General features: G+C 42.2%; 1 protein-coding gene and 1 long non-coding RNA gene across 8 annotated transcripts in view; both read right to left on the bottom strand.

Annotated features, from left to right (window-relative positions):
- Positions 1–15,754, bottom strand: part of LOC121637657 (polymeric immunoglobulin receptor-like) — a 93,109-nt gene that overhangs the window by 60,108 nt on the left and 17,247 nt on the right. For 2 of the 7 annotated variants that reach the window (XM_041981847.1, XM_041981852.1), the window contains one exon: positions 2,516–3,392. The exons of 2 other annotated variants lie outside the window; for them this stretch is intronic. In XM_041981847.1, coding sequence (XP_041837781.1) covers positions 3,273–3,392 — 120 coding nt within the window. In that variant the 3' untranslated portion in view covers positions 2,516–3,272. Of the gene's footprint in view, positions 1–2,515; positions 3,393–4,392; positions 4,766–5,174; positions 5,250–6,718; positions 6,788–15,754 lie in introns of those variants that run through there. 3 more of the 7 variants (XM_041981853.1, XM_041981849.1, XM_041981851.1) reach the window with 3 other exon arrangements.
- LOC121637665 lies at positions 11,247–11,766 on the bottom strand. The gene is made up of 3 exons (XR_006009919.1): positions 11,667–11,766; positions 11,360–11,437; positions 11,247–11,286 (listed from the first exon to the last, which is right to left on the bottom strand). It is a non-coding gene; the product is annotated as an uncharacterized LOC121637665 (long non-coding RNA).

The following is a 15,754-nucleotide window of genomic DNA, read 5'->3' as shown; positions in this document are numbered from 1 at the left end:
GCCAACACACCAGCTTGCCCTCTCCGCCAGAAAAGAGGAACCCTGGAGCACATCCTTAGCTGCTGTCCGAGAGCCCTGGGTGGAGGACGCTACCGCTGGATACATGACCAGGTCCTGAAGGCCATCGTGGATGCTATCTGCAGTGGGATCAGCCACAGCAAGAGCCTTTGCCCAGTTAGGAACACCATCATGTTCGTCAGAGCTGGAGAGAAGCCTGCAGCGGCTGCCTGAAATACCTCTCCTGGCCTGTTGGTGATGGAGTGTGATTGGGAGCTTAAAGTTGACCTGGGCAAGCAGCTGGAGTTCCCAGAAGCGTTCACCAAGACAACATCAAGGCCAAACATTGTCCTCACCTCAGCAGCAACCAAGCAGGTAATTCTCTTGGAGCTCACTGTGCCATGGGAGGACCAGATGCAGGAAGGCCATGAGAGAAAGAGGGAAAAATACTCAGAGCTAGTGGAGGAGTGCTGGGACAATGGTTGGCGTGCAAGATACCAACCCATCGAACTGGGATGCCGAGGATTTTTGGATCATCCATCTGCAGGGCCTACAAGATGCTGGGCATCGCAGGAGTTAGTCAGCGAAGGGCCATCGAGTTGGCCAAAGTGGTTGTGGTTCAAAAGGGGAGAGACGTGGCCTAGTAGGGTAGCACTATCTGGACACAAGCTGGGGCCTGATCAACCCTGGCTGGGTCCCCTGGGGGAAGGGGTCTGATTGTTGAAAGACCCGAAACCCCCTGTGATCCCAGATTACATCACAGATGATGTGTCCAGGGGAAATGTAAAGTGTATCTATTCTTTTATTTCTATTTAATATTTATTATTTATTAATTTCCTTTATTATCATGTTTACACCCTACAAGTTTGACAACTCTATCCGGTCTGAGTCTTCTAATATGCTACCTGGAGGAATCATCTGATAACCCCTGTAATACACTAGCAAGTAGGGAAGCAAGAAAGATTTCATCACAGTCAGAAAATATAAAAGATTTGGTTTGATAAACTCAGAAATTGATTTAAAATTCCTCTATAAGCTCATGTAACATAAATATCTAAAATTTGCTCATTGGTTCGTCTTGTTTCTTTAGATGTGTGAAAATCCAGAAGATGCAGCTCCCTCAAAGCAGCAGATCAGCAGCTGCAAAGATAAAGCAGCTTTGTAGCAAAGCCTCACAGTAACAGAAGACTTTTACTCTTTCTTTCCAACAGTAAAAGTACAAACTGTACAGTTTTACATTTTGTTTTTATCTTAAATATGTCGTCATGTTAATACAACAGGTTCTTAACTTGAATATCTTGTGAAGAACAGGTAAACCAACACAGCACTCTTATGATCTATAGCTCTACATTTAAAAAATAGCCAAATGGATGGATTAAATTTGAGTGAGATTTAAGATAAAATATTGTTTTAAACTAGACTGTTTTACTAATAAAACTGTTACTTAAAGAAATGGTTTAAAATTTTGGATGTGCAGCTTCAGAATAATACAGTAGACAAGCCAAAGCAGAGAAATGACGAGTCACAGCAGGTTCACACTGCACATCGTTTCTTCTGCTCCTTCTTGGTAACAATCTCACAGCTGGAAGCAGGAGATGCCGGGACGTACTGGTCTGGATCAGACTTGAACCAGAGTTTTGGAAACTACACAAAGGTTCATCTGTCACTTTGGTGTTGTGTGTAGAAACAGGCAGAAACCTGACGTGGAACTTGAAATTGAAAATGTTGTGGATGCAGTTTGTGTCAAAGATCCTTGATGAACTACATTTTGCAACCATTTGATAAAATTATGTTAAACTATGTGTCAAGGGTTTTCTGTATAATGAAACAACTTGAGCTCCAAAATGGTCACATGTGAAACCAAACAGCTGGAGATGATTTGTCGTTTAATTTCCTCTCATATATACCTTGTCATTTGGTGTGCTCTGTCTTCTGTCTCATTAGTGATGCAAAAGAAAAGAAATCTTTATAAATCTGTAGTAAATATAAATAATAATAACAAGAAGTATGGATTTGATATGCTGCAGCATTAACAGTGTGTTTTGTATTCAGTGTAACAGCCAAGCAGCACCAGCAGAGGTCTCAGTGTGACACATGAAGCAGAGGAGTGGTTATGATTAGTAGATTAAATGTTAAGTGTCAGTCAGTTCAAGTGAGATTCACACTATTTCAGCTGGTTTGATTGGTCTAAAATGCAATATTAATAACTGTTGTGTGACTGTTTTATTCTTTTGGAGATTGCTAAAATTCATTATCATATGCTGGTTTAATCAGACAAAATCTTACTGGAAAAGGTTTCAAGATCTATCATTGAAGTAAAAGTAACATAAAACAATATGATGAAGACTCTGATACAATATAAAATTCTGTTTTTCTATTTTCTTTTTTTTTTTTTTTTAAGTCTTGAATAAAAGACGTTCCCCTTCATCACCATAATGCTGGAATACTGTGGAAATAAAAAGCAGAAATGAAAAGAAATGTAATGATTTTATAAACCAGTATTTTATTGATAGCAAAAATAAAGAAAACATAAAATGTTAAAAGTCAGACATTTTACAATTTCTTGAAAAGCAATAGTTCATCTTGAATTTGATTGAAGCAATGAATTAAAAAAAAGGCAGGACCAAGGGCAACTACAGACTGTCATAGTAAATTATACTAAAAAGACACAGTTGGAGGAACATGATCCAGAAATTTAGACGGATTGCCAACAGGTCAGAAACATGATCAGGTATAATAATAAAGAGCACCTTAGAGATGTTTGTAACTCAGAAAGTAAACTAAAGATGTCTATTCCTAAAAGTAGGATTGAGGAGGAAAAACGTTTATTGGAGGGTCCTCAAGTGAGGATACAAATATGAGATTAAACTAAATAAAAAAGAAAATATTTAATTAATCCCAGAGAGAAACTTCAATGTTCTACTTTTCTTTAAACAATAACAAAACCTGTATCATTTGCAGAAGTCTTTCTAGCATCTGTATGTGAAGGAAGTGTGATATACTCATCCCAAACTCCTCTTTTCTCTGTTTCTCTGACAAAATTAATTGTATAAACCTGCAGTTTGCATCGTATTCCTCATTTTGCTATTGCAAATTAACAATAAAAGTTATTGCAAGTGAGAAGCAAACATTTAAAGGTAAATGTATTCTAAAAATATAATATTAATACATGAAGTCAAAGACAAACAAAGTTTTCAGGAAGATGCAGCTGATGTTTCACACATGAATACAATCTGCGTGTTTGTGCAGGTTCTTCTTTATTTATTGGTTTTACTCTAGAATTCATTGTTGTAGATTTGCTCTGATGAGACGTTTTCATAGTCTGGTTGGTCCTCATCGGTATCATCAGGATGGTAACGCTTCATTTTTACAACAGCATCATGATTTTCATAAAGCTTAAAAAGAAAGAACACAGAACAGGAAAACTTCACTCACTAATCACCAACATAAGCTAGAATGAAATGGTTGTCTAGAAAATCTGCTCACAAATTTAGTCTGAAAAGTACGTCTACATTAATTCAGTCAGTTTGTTTTACTTAGCGAGGCAATTATCTTTTATAAACTAGTTTGCATTAACACTGTTATAAGCTGGACTAATATGAATTTGTTTTAACAATGAATCGGCTTGAATTGATTATTTTTGTGAAGTGCATTGAGAAAACTTTATTGTTAATTGCTACTTGCAAATAAAGCTAAACTGTATTGAATTTATATTCCACACAGAGCTTAAAAATAGCCCAACAATTAATCTGTATGTGAGTCTGTAATGATTAATCATCTTAAATAAATGAATAAAAAAGCAGAAATTCTCTGATGTTAATTCTCTTTATGACTATCTAGATAGGATTGTTTTAGGTAACAGCCCTACAGCCACACTAAAAGTCCTGAGAGGCCAATCATGTATGAAGCTGCACCTTAAACTGGATGGAAATATACAACAGCATGTTCTTTACAAGGATGTTTATGACAATCTATTCAGAAATGTTAGAGTTATACTGATCAAAGCAACTCAAAAGTAAGAAACAACATTCAAGCAAGAATGAGAAACTGGTGTGAACAAGAAGTTTTGTTGATCTAAAGAAAGAAAACAGGAAGTTAGTGCAAGAGAGGAATTAAACTTTTAGGCTAAGAGATTTAGTTTTTCTTCAAAGAGCGTCTTGATTGCAGATGAAGTCACACTCTTTTTAAAAACAATTTAAATACATCTATACACTCTTACTCAAACTCAGTCTACACACATAAACACACACACACAACAGGAGTGCTTATAAAAACCATCTCCTACCTCTGTCTTTGGAACATTTGCGCTTATAAACTATGACCAGCACAGATGCCATGATTAGCAGCAGCACCTTAGAAACAAGGAGAACCACATAGAGACCGGCATCTAAAACACAATTTAAAAATAACACAGAATACAGATTAAAACCAGAGATCACCTCCTCACACATGTTCAAAGCACTTCACTGTTTGACCAGAACTGAGTATCTGAACTGGAGCCCCAGGCTGGACTCAGTCAGGTTAGTCTCAGGATTTTCAAGAATGAATTTTTCAGAGGTGGAAGAACTGTTTAGAGGTGTCTAATAAGTGAAAGTACTGATGTATGAATGTAGAACTACTGAATAAGAAGTAAAATTCATTTAATGAAAGTAGAGTTTCAGTAGAACTAGGGAACTATGTCCAGGGGCTGAAGCTACTTGATGCAGCCAGCTTGGTGTTGAGTCTTGGTGCAGCACTTTGCTGCACATCGCCCATCTCTCTCTCTGTCCTGTCAGACCATTTTGAAATAAAGGTCATTAGTGCCAGAACTGAAGAAATTCTTGTGGATAAGAGTTTTTTTTTTTTAAGAAACTAAACCCTGTCCAATTGAATTGACTTAACCTACACTGAATACTGATTTGGATGGATGAGCATCTTCAGCTCTAAATCTAATTAGGAAACAGTACTTTAATAGAATAAAAACACAACAGTAAAACATTTGTCACGTTTAACTGTTGCAAACTGACAGAGTTCACACTTTTAACGCTGTCTTCATATATCTTTACTTCCTTAAAGTAAACCTTCATTTATAATGCAGGAAAATGATCAACCAAAGTGACATCACTGATTTTCTATTTGTAGGGACTCTATATTTACTAATACAATATACACTCACATGCATGCACATACACTTTTACCTTCAAAGGGTTTTCCTGGAACATGCGATGAATTGATTGAGAAAGTTTCCACAGTGATGGTTTCCTGCTGATACTCTGTCAGAAAAATTATATAAGATATATATATATGTATATGTATTTATACACTGTGTGTACATTAATTAGGCAAGTGAGTATTTTGACCATATCATCATTTTCATGCATATTTTCTTACTCCAAGCTGTATAAACCTAAATACTTATTGGATTTAAACATGATGTGATGTGTGTTTGTCAAACGAGGGAAAGTGTGACCTAAGGAGAACAATACCCGATATTAAGCTGTACATAACTATTAGGCAGCTTGTTTTCTTTAGGCAAAATTGTTCAAAAGAGAGATTTTTAACGGACTCTGAAAGGTCAAAAATTGTAAAAAGTCTTTTAGATGGATGCAACGCTCATGAAATTGCCAAAATATTAAGGCGTGATCACTGAACCATCAAACGTTTTGCTGCAAATAGTCAACAGTGTTGCAAGAAACGTGTTGAAATCCAACATGTAGCTACCAGGAACCCATTATCCTCCAGCCCTGTCATATTCCAGAACTGCAACGTACCCAGAGCATCCAGAAGTACACGGTGTTCAGTGCTCAGAGACATGGCCAAGGTAGGGAAGGCTGAAACCTAACCACCACTGAACAAGACACATAAGTTGAAATGAAAAGACTGGGCCAAGAAATATCTGAAGACAGATTTTTCAAAGACTTTATGGGCTGATGAGATGAGAGTGACTCTTGATGGACTAGATGGATGGGCCCTTGCTGGATCAGTAATAGTCATAGAGCTCTGTTTCGACTCACATGCCAGCAAGGTGGAGGTGGGGTACTGGTATGGGCCGGTATCATTAAAGATGAGCTATTTGGACCTTTTCGGGTTGAAGATGGACTCAAAATTAACTCCCAAACCTACTGGCAGTTTTTAGAAGACACTTTCTTCAAGCAGTGGAACCAGAAAAAGTCTGTACTTTCAAGAGGTCCAAGACTGTCATGCAGGTCAACGCTCCATCACATGCACTGAAGTACTCCACTGCGTGGCTAGCCAGTAAAGGCCTTAAAGATGAAAAAATAATGACATGGCCCCATTCTTTGCCTCACTGAAACCTAATGAAACCTCATAAGAACTTGTGGGTCCTTCTTAAACATGAGATTTACGGTGAAGAAAAACAGTACACCAGTCTGTACAGTGTCTGGGAGGCTGTGGTTGATGCTGCACAAAAGGTTGATCGTTAACACATCAAGAAACTGACAGACTCCGTGAATGAAAGGCTTATGACCATTATTGAAACGAAGGGTGACGATACTGGTCACCGGTTTTGTTTTTAAATGTCAGAAATGTTTATTAATACACAATATTTTTAAGATCACGTTGTTATAACTTACACACTGAGAAGAAAGGCCTTTGACGCAACCTTAATCTAACTCTGTGTTCTAGTTTAACATTCAGGACTTAATGTTCGATCCTCCATAAAGTAATGTAAACAGAGTAATGCAAATAAATAAACACACACACACAGACAAAATTATTTTACCGAGTACAGATGGTGATGGTGGTGTAACCCCTTCAGTACTGGTGCTGATGGTGGTCAGCTGTGGACTGTCTGTCAGAGAAAAAAGCATTCTTAGAACACCCAACATCCTTAATTTAATAACTTTTTTCTTATTTTTACTTTATTTTCATAATTTGCTTACCTACTGACAGATGAATCTTGGTGTAGTTTCCAACACTCCACTGCGCATCTGATCCACACCAGTACGTCCCAGCATCACCTGCTTCCAGGTCCTTGATTGTGATCAAGTAGGAGCTAGAGGAAACATTGTGCAGTATGAACCTGCTTTGACTCGTCATATCTGTGCAGCTGTTGTGTTTGTCTCCTTTGCAGAGGAACTTCCTGTTGTTCTGGTGTTGTGGTGGATAAGGACACTGCAGAGTTACTGCACGTCCCAAAATGCCGCTCAAGTTCTTCGACTTCACACAGCACCATTCTGTTGGATAAACAGAACAAATTCATTTGTTAAACTTAAACATTTCAAGTTAAGTTTCAGCCACAGAATGACTGTACATTAAGGTGTTTAATGATCCTACTTTTGTCTTGTCTTATATAAAAACTTTGTTAGTTCTCAGGACTCTTCAGCCATCAGATTTTTTTCTCTTACAATGTGTTGCATTGAAAATTGTAAAATAAATTTATGTGGTGTATCTGTGTGTCTTACTTTCAACTTCCAGCTCAACAGCAGTAAAAACATCCAGTCCTGTGTTTCTATGGACACCACAAAGGTACAACCCAGAATCTTCTAGAGTCAGACTGGCAATGTTCACTGTGAATCTTGTCGTCTTGTCATCGGTGAGTCTGAACCGTCTGTTCTGGGTGTTGTCTGAGGTGATTACTGCCTGCTGCAGACATGTGGAGGGCTGCTTTCCTCTGCAAAGGTACTTCAGGTTGTTCTTATCCTGAGACTCATACGGACAGCTGATGGACACTGAGGCTTCCTCATGACTTTGGATTTTATTCATTTCATCACAGCAGATGTCTGTTAAGGAAAACAAACCACATGAGAACATACAGCTTTTATCCAATAATTTCGTAAATGACATGGTTACGGTGTTATTTTCTGTCCTTTTTTAACATTTTGCTGTTCTTTATCTCATTTATTCCATTGCAGTTATATTATTAGAAAGTCACTTCCTTTGTGTGGTTCTGGGCCTTAGAGTCGGTTCAGTCCATGAAAACAGTCAAACTTAATTCTGCCTGATATCAGGAGATCCCTTCATATCTTTGTATGAATTCTTCTCCACTTAAATGAGCATTAAAACAAACCTCATTCAATGTGTTTTCTCTATTTTTACTATTATATCTTCCCAGGAATTAAGTTGTCATTGTTTTAAGCTTCTACATTACCTGTGTGAGATCTTTGAAATTACATAAACACCCAGTCAAAAGTTTGAACACACTTTCCCATTAGATTTAATGAGAACGTGTCCAAACCTTTCATTGGTACTGCACTTTTATTGAATTCATTCAACTAACACCTCTATCAGTCATTGTAAACACTAACTTATCAATTTATTAGTTCTGTACTTTAGCCTTTTTAATTCATTGTACTTGACAACAAAATAGAACCTCATTTGCAGAAACTTTATTTACATACCTTGTCTTATGTCCAGTTTTACTCCAGTGTAGATGTCTTTTCCAGTCCTGCTCACAGCACACCAGTATTTTCCAGCATCCACAGCACTCAGATCAGAGATGGTCACGATGTAGATTCTTGTCTTTCTGTCTTCATAGATGAAGTATTTGGTTTTATTTCTTTGTGTTGTCGTAATCAGAATATCACTGTTACTGCAGTCGTCCTTACACAGATACTTCTCATAATCCTCATAACCGTCATCATATCCACAGGGAATCTTAACATCTCTGCCCTCATATCCAAACACATGGATCACACCATCTGCACTGCTCACAAAACTCAGAGAAGCTGTGAAGAGAGATAAGAATAAAGAAAAAAGCGAATGGACAAGCTCAGAAACAGGATGTGCCATTCTTTCATGTTTTATTCTTCCCGCTCTTCAGACACATATAATTATCATTTAATTGAAATAAACAACTTACTGCAGAGGATGAAAAAGAAGTTCTGAAAGCTCCACATCTTTGCTTTGTTCAATAGAAATAATAACTTTTTCAGGAAGTCTGTGTTGATTTTAACAGTTACGCCCACATTTCATATCAACATCATTGGTACATACACTACATCTCACTTGGGGATGGGGCATTTTATATCTATAAATATCTATATGTAAAGTTATTACCAAGTATGTCTTTGTGATAAATAGAACAACAAAATAATACAGCTGTGTTTTTATATAACATTCCTATTATATAAATATAATATATTGTTTGATAAATATTTTTATAGAATAGCTAAAATAAATAGACAAAATAATGTCTGTAGAAGTAAAATATTGCAAGTGAAACAAATTACACTTTATTAATAGTTCATGCATCAGAGGGTTAACAGTTAGCAGAAGTGGTTTTACATGCTACTGTGTGAAATGTTAAGAGGAATTGTTCAGTGGGTTCATGGTGAGAACATGGGGGTGTCATGATCTATGAGTGTTTGGTTAAGCGTTTTGTCATAGTCCTGTCTGGTTTCCTGTTTTACTTTATTAGTTCTTTCCCTTGTGTTTTATGTTTTGCTTTGTGTTTTCTGTTTGTTTGTACATCTGGTTTAATTTGCTAAATTTGCTTCACCTGTTCCTTGTTAGTTCACCTCTGTGTATTTCTATCCCTTGATTTCAGTTGTCCTGTTGTCAGATCATCAGTCCTGTTTCCCCGACATGTCTCTTGTTTTGTCTCTGTAAATTCTTTTCACAGTTTTGAATTAAAATGTTTATTCCTGCACCCATTCTTCCCTCTTCTTCCACTTTTTCCTTCCTTATATTCAAGATGGCGACACACGTAGACGCAGCGACCTCTCTCCGTCCCAACCGTGTGGTGTTTTGTTCATCAAAAAAGTGTTTGTCGGAAAGTTTTTCTTGCCTCTCTATGTTGAAATACACAATCGACAGGCTCTGTCGGACATCTACAAAAGCAAGATTTACAACATTTTGGACTACAAAACAACAGAGACGCCAAGGGAGCTCGGATTACTCCGTAAGCTAGCAATCATACCAGACTTGCCTGCTACTCTTCCCCAAAAAGGAAGTAGTGTGCGAGGAAGCAGAAGAGGGGTAAGCGTGGAGGTATCCGGGCTAGGCTAGCGGCTAATCCAACTTGCCCAGCCATACCATCTATCCTTCTGGTAAATGTAAGACCATTGGACAATAAAATGGACCATATATGACTGCACTGTTCTCAGGATGAGTCTGGCCTGAGAACAGCGAGACCCAACCTGTCCCGGGCACCAGGAAAGCAAGAAAGCGAAATAGGAGTACAAATACACGATAACCTCCCACTTCAAAGACAGCAGAGACTCACAGAGCCCATGGCAGGGCATCCAGGCCATCATGGACTACAAGCCTGCGCCACAGAGCGGCAAGAGCAACATCTCTCTGCTCAACAACCTGAACAGCTTCTTTGCACGCTTTGAAGCACAAAACAACACACGCCTACAGAAAATCCCACCCCCTCTGCATGACCAGACTCTCTGCCTGTCTGCCACCAGCTTGAAGAGGACACTCCGCCATCAACACCCGGAAGGCAGCAGGTCCAGACAACATCCCTGGCTGTGTGCTGATGGACTGCGCAGAGAAGCTTATGGAGGTCTTCACAGACATTTTTAACACTTCTCAGAGGCAAGCTGTTGTTCCATCATGTTTCAAAGCCGCCACCATCATACCTGTGCTGAAGAAATCATCCCCATCCTCCTTCAGTGACTACCGCCCTGTGGCGCTGATGCCCATTATCATGAAGTGCTTTGAATGGCTGGTCATGGCACAAATCAAATCCACCCCCACCCAGGACCCCTTCCAGTTTGCATGCAATCTGCTCTGCCCTCCGCCCAGCCCTCACCCATCTGGACAAGAAAGACTCATATGTGGGAATGCTGTTCATAGACTTCAGTTCAGCATTCAACACCATAATACCACAACAACTTATTTGCAAACTGGACAAACTGGGCCTCAACACCTCCCTCTGCATCTGGCTGCTGGACTTCCTCAGTCAGAGACTACAACCAGTGCGTGTCTGCAACAACACCTCAAGATGCATCACACTGAGCACTGGGGATCCCCAAGGCTGTGTGCTTAGTCCCCTGCTCTTCACCCTGCTGGCACACGACTGCAAAACAACCTACAGCACAAATCACCTAGTGAAGTTTGCAGACGACATGACTCTGGTGGGTCTCATCACAAAGGGCGACGGGACTCAGTAGAGGAAAGAGGTCGATCTTCTGACCATGTAGTGCAGAGAAAACAACCTCCTGCTGAACGTCAGCAAGACCAAGGAGATTATTGTCAACTTTCCGAGACAACACTTCTCTTTAGCAACGGATCAGCAAACTGGGCTACAATAATAGTCAATACTACGGATTGGGTGATGAATGATTTTTATTGTAACGATGCGAATAATCCAGGAGTGTGGGGTCACAAAGTCCGTTTTGCCTTAGAGAACAGGAGATCAGGGTGAGAAAAAGCGTGATCAGGCAGGATAATGTACGAACAACAGATCACGTACCCGCAGAGGGAATAGAAGCCGGCCAGGAGGTTACAGGAACCGAGATGGTTGCGATGAAGCTCCGCTGGGCTATGGAGACTGCTGAACCAAATCAGTGTTAGTTGGATCTGATAGTGATAAGAGTGGAGATGTCCACTCTGGACAAATCCTCAGGAAAGAACCAGGTAAATCCTCCAAATGATCCAAACGGGAGAGAGACAGGTACTGTAATCCAAATCCAATATCCGATTTCCAGTTTCCAAAATTCAACAAACAGTCCAAGGGTCAGAGTACCGGCAGAATCCTAATGACAGACAAACTGAGTTACCAGACAGGGGCAGGCAGAATCAGGGAATCCAGGTCAGAAAACGGGTCGAAGTTCGGAACACAGGTTAGCAGGCAGGAAATATTGGCTGGAAACGTGCAGGGTAAACTGAGACGATCTGACAGGGAAGAGTTGTCACTCACAGGTATATAAAGTGCCTAGCGCAGGTGGAGCGCATCAGCAATCAGAGGCAGAGCTGGAGGGAGGATGCCTTCAGGGACGGCTGGGAAATCCTGACCCCAGCCAAACACCGTGACAAGCAAACCTGACTTTCCTTTTTTCTTCTTCTTCTTCTTTTTTATCCATTGCAAAAATGACAGAAATAAACCAAAAGTGTCCAACACTAACTTGTCTTGGCCACATCTTCAAATTTTTCCTAGAATTGAAGGGTTACACAGGAATTTCCAAACTTTTTGGAGTCCCTCATTCTGCAGGGAGAAACATGATTTATATTTGTTCCAGGATTGAATATTCCAGGTTGTGGTCCAGTTTGCTGATTCGTGACAGTACGATCTGGCCAGCATTATGGACCCATCAGGAACTGCGGATTGGCGTGCCCGTGTAGAGACTGCTCTCATGCAACAGTAGGCCGGGTATGGATGAACTAGTCGTGGGAGTCAAAAATATTTCTAAGCAACTTGCTGCCTTAAAAAGCTCTGATTCCACAGGAACAAGTCCGTCACCTCTTCCTACCGCCCCACCAGTAATCCCGGGACATGAACCCCGGCTGGCCCCCCAGAACGGTACTCAGGTGAACCTGGCCAGTGTCGGGCCTTCCTGATCCAGTGCTCCTTGCTGTTTGAACTACAACCATCCTCATTCCCATCAGAGAGGGCAAAGGTCACTTACGTGGTCTCCTTGCTCACCGGTAAAGCCAGGCTTTGGGGCACAGCAGAATGGGAGAGAGACTCCCCTGCCATAACCACTTTTAAAAGTTTCTCAGAGGAGCTGCGTCGGGTTTTTGATCCGGTTAGACCAGAGCGAGAAGCCTCGAGAAATCTGCTTTCTCTCTCCCAGGAGGGCAGGTCAGTGACAGATTATATAATTGATTTCCGCACGTTTGCTGCTGACAGCACATGGAATGATTCAGCCCTGTTCGATGCATTTCACCAAGGGCTATCCGAACGAATTAAGGATGAACTTGCCGCCAGAGACCCCCCTAAGGACCTTAATTCCCTCATGGATGCCGCGACACGAATCAACCAGCGACTTCGAGAAAGACGGAGAGAGAGGGGTAGAAGCATCGGGGTGAGCAGGTTCGGATCCTCTGATAAACTCCCAACGCAGGCTGTCACAGCCACATTCCCCACAGCTCCCAATGACCCTGAGCCCATGCAGATCGGCCGGTCTAAGCTGTCTCCGGCCGAACGAGATCGGAGAATCGCTAATAGACTCTGTTTATATTGTGGTCAACCAGGTCATATAATTCGATCCTGTCCAGTAAAAGGGAGGGCTCTGTTGGATTCATCTGTCTCCCGACCAATTTTTCACATCCAAATCACAGCGGCTGAGCAGGAACACACACTTGCAATTTTTATTGATTCAGAGGCCGACGCTGAATTCATTGACCAACAGGTGGCCGAACAACTGGGAATTAGTTGTTCCCCTCTCTCGAAACCCGTTACAGTCCGAGCTCTGGATAATCACCTGTTACACAAAGTCACGATGAAAACTCAACCCTTGCCTGTCATTTTTGCTCACAATCACCATGAAACCATCAGCTTCTATGTAATCGATTCACCTCAGATTCCTGTCATTCTCTGCATAACCTGGCTCCAACAACACAACCCACACATCGATTGGCGGGAGAGCAAAATAATAAACTGGGGAGTAAACTGCCTGACTACCTGCTTGCGCTCTTTCCCTGCAACACCAGATCAAACACCAGAGCCGTCAGAGTCCAGCTACCCCAGTCTCACACAGGTTCCTCCGCAATACCACGACCTTAAAGAGGTTTTTAATAAGGTCCGTGCTACCTCTTTGCCTCCGCATCAACCATATGACTGTGCAATAGATCTTCTCCCTGGTTCTATGCCACCCCGTGGCAGAATTTACTCCCTATCCACTCCAGAAAAGGAAGCCATGGACAAATATATTTCTGAGTCGCTCTCGTTGGGTCTGATTCGCTCTTCCTCTTCTCCAGCGGGGGCAGGCTTCTTTTTTGTAGAGAAGAAGGACAGCACACTTCGTCCCTGCATTGATTATCGTGGTCTGAACAATATCACCATCAAAAATCATTACCCTCTGCCCCTCATGTCCACAGCATTAGATTTGCTTCAGAACACCACCATTTTCACTAAACTGGACTTACGTAATGCTTACCATTTGGTACGCATCAGGGAGGGAGACAAATGGAAGACTACTCCGACAAGGCGTTACAAATGTCTGGTGATGCCTTTTGGTCTGACAAACACACCCGCTGTATTCCAGGCACTGGTAAACGATGTTCTGAGAGACATGCTAAATAAATTTGTTTTTGTCTATCTTGAGAAGAACATGTCTTTCAGGTCTGTACAGTTTTACAGCGCCTCCTCCAACACCAGCTCTATGTAAAGGCTGAAAAGTGTGAATTCCACAGTTCTACCGTTTCATTCCTGGGTCACATTATATCAGCCGGAGGGTTCAGGATGGATTCCGCCAAGGTTTCAGCTGTCTGAGAGTGGCCTACACCCAAGACCAGTAAGGCACTGCAACAATTCCTGGGGTTCTCCAACTTTTACAGAAAGTTCATCAAGAACTACAGCTCCATCTCTGCTCCACTACACCAGTTGACCTCTCCCAAGAGGCCGTACGTCTGGACAAGCGAAGCTGAAGCAGCTTTCTCCTTGTTAAAACAACGGTTCACGTCAGCTCCTGTTCTAAGCATGCCTGACCCCACCAGACAATTCATTGTGGAAGTCGATGCTTCCGACTATGGGGTGGGCGCAGTCTTGTCTCAGCGGTCTCCAGACGACTCTAGGATTCACCCTTGTGCTTTCTTTTCTAAAGGTTTGTCACCATCAGAACGCAATTATGATATCGGAGATCGGGAGCTCCTGGCGGTGAAGCTGGCGCTAGAAGAATGGCGTCACTGGTTGGAGGGGGCTACCCAGCCCTTCATAGTCTGGACAGATCATAAGAAACTGGAGTATCTGAAGACCGCTAAGAGGCTGAACCCCTGTCAAGCCTGATGGGCACTGTTCTTTAACAGGTTTGACTTTTCTCTGGCTTACCAACCGGGGGTTAAAAATGTTAAACCCGATGCTCTGTCCCGACAGGCTATTCCCCCGGAGGCAGATTTGGATGGGCCCGAAGATTTCATCCTCCCCTCTCACATCCGGTTGGGGGTGAGTCGTGTCCAGCTGGAGACGGAGGTCAGACGAGCACAGCGTTCAACCGAAGTTCCCGTTGGCTGTCCAGATGGGTGCCTCTATGTACCACCCACTCTCCGGTCCAAGACCCTCAATCTCTGTCACTCTTCCCGGCTGGCCTGTCACCCTGGGGCTGAGAGGACGCATCACCTTTTATCTCAGCGGTTTTGGTGGCCCACTTACCGCCGGGATGTCAGGAGTTTTGTCGCTGCCTGTCCTGTTTGTGCCCGGTCCAAGTCCTCTCGCCAACGCCCGGCAGGACTCCTGCATCCATTACCCATTCCTCATCGGCCCTGGTCCCACCTATCTATGGACTTTGTGACTGGACTTCCTCCCTCGGACGGCAAAACTGTTGTTATGACCGTGGTAGACCGGTTCTCGAAGATGGCTCACTTCGTGGCCCTCCCTAAATTGCCCACGGCTAAGGAGATGGCAGACCTTCTAGCGGTCCATGTGTTCAGGCTGCACGGCCTTCCGCAGGATGTGGCTTCCGACCACGGGCCCCAGTTCACCTCCCGGTTCTGGGCTGAATTCTGCCGTTTGATGGGAGTCAACATCAGCCTCTCCTCCGGGTTTCATCCCCAGTCTGATGGGCTATCCGACTGCGCTGCCTCTGCTCGGAGAACCCTTCCTCTTGGGCCAGGAACCTGTCCTGGGTGGAATATGCCCATAACTCCCTTCCATCCTCGGCCACTGGACTCACTCCGTTCCAGGTTGTCAATGGCTTTCAGCCCCCCCGTT

Source organism: Melanotaenia boesemani, chromosome 4 (assembly GCF_017639745.1).
Source record: "Melanotaenia boesemani isolate fMelBoe1 chromosome 4, fMelBoe1.pri, whole genome shotgun sequence".
NCBI classification, from domain to species: domain Eukaryota; kingdom Metazoa; phylum Chordata; class Actinopteri; order Atheriniformes; family Melanotaeniidae; genus Melanotaenia; species Melanotaenia boesemani.
The sequence above is the reverse complement of the archived record's forward strand: the minus strand, read 5'-3'. Positions and strand labels throughout refer to the sequence as shown.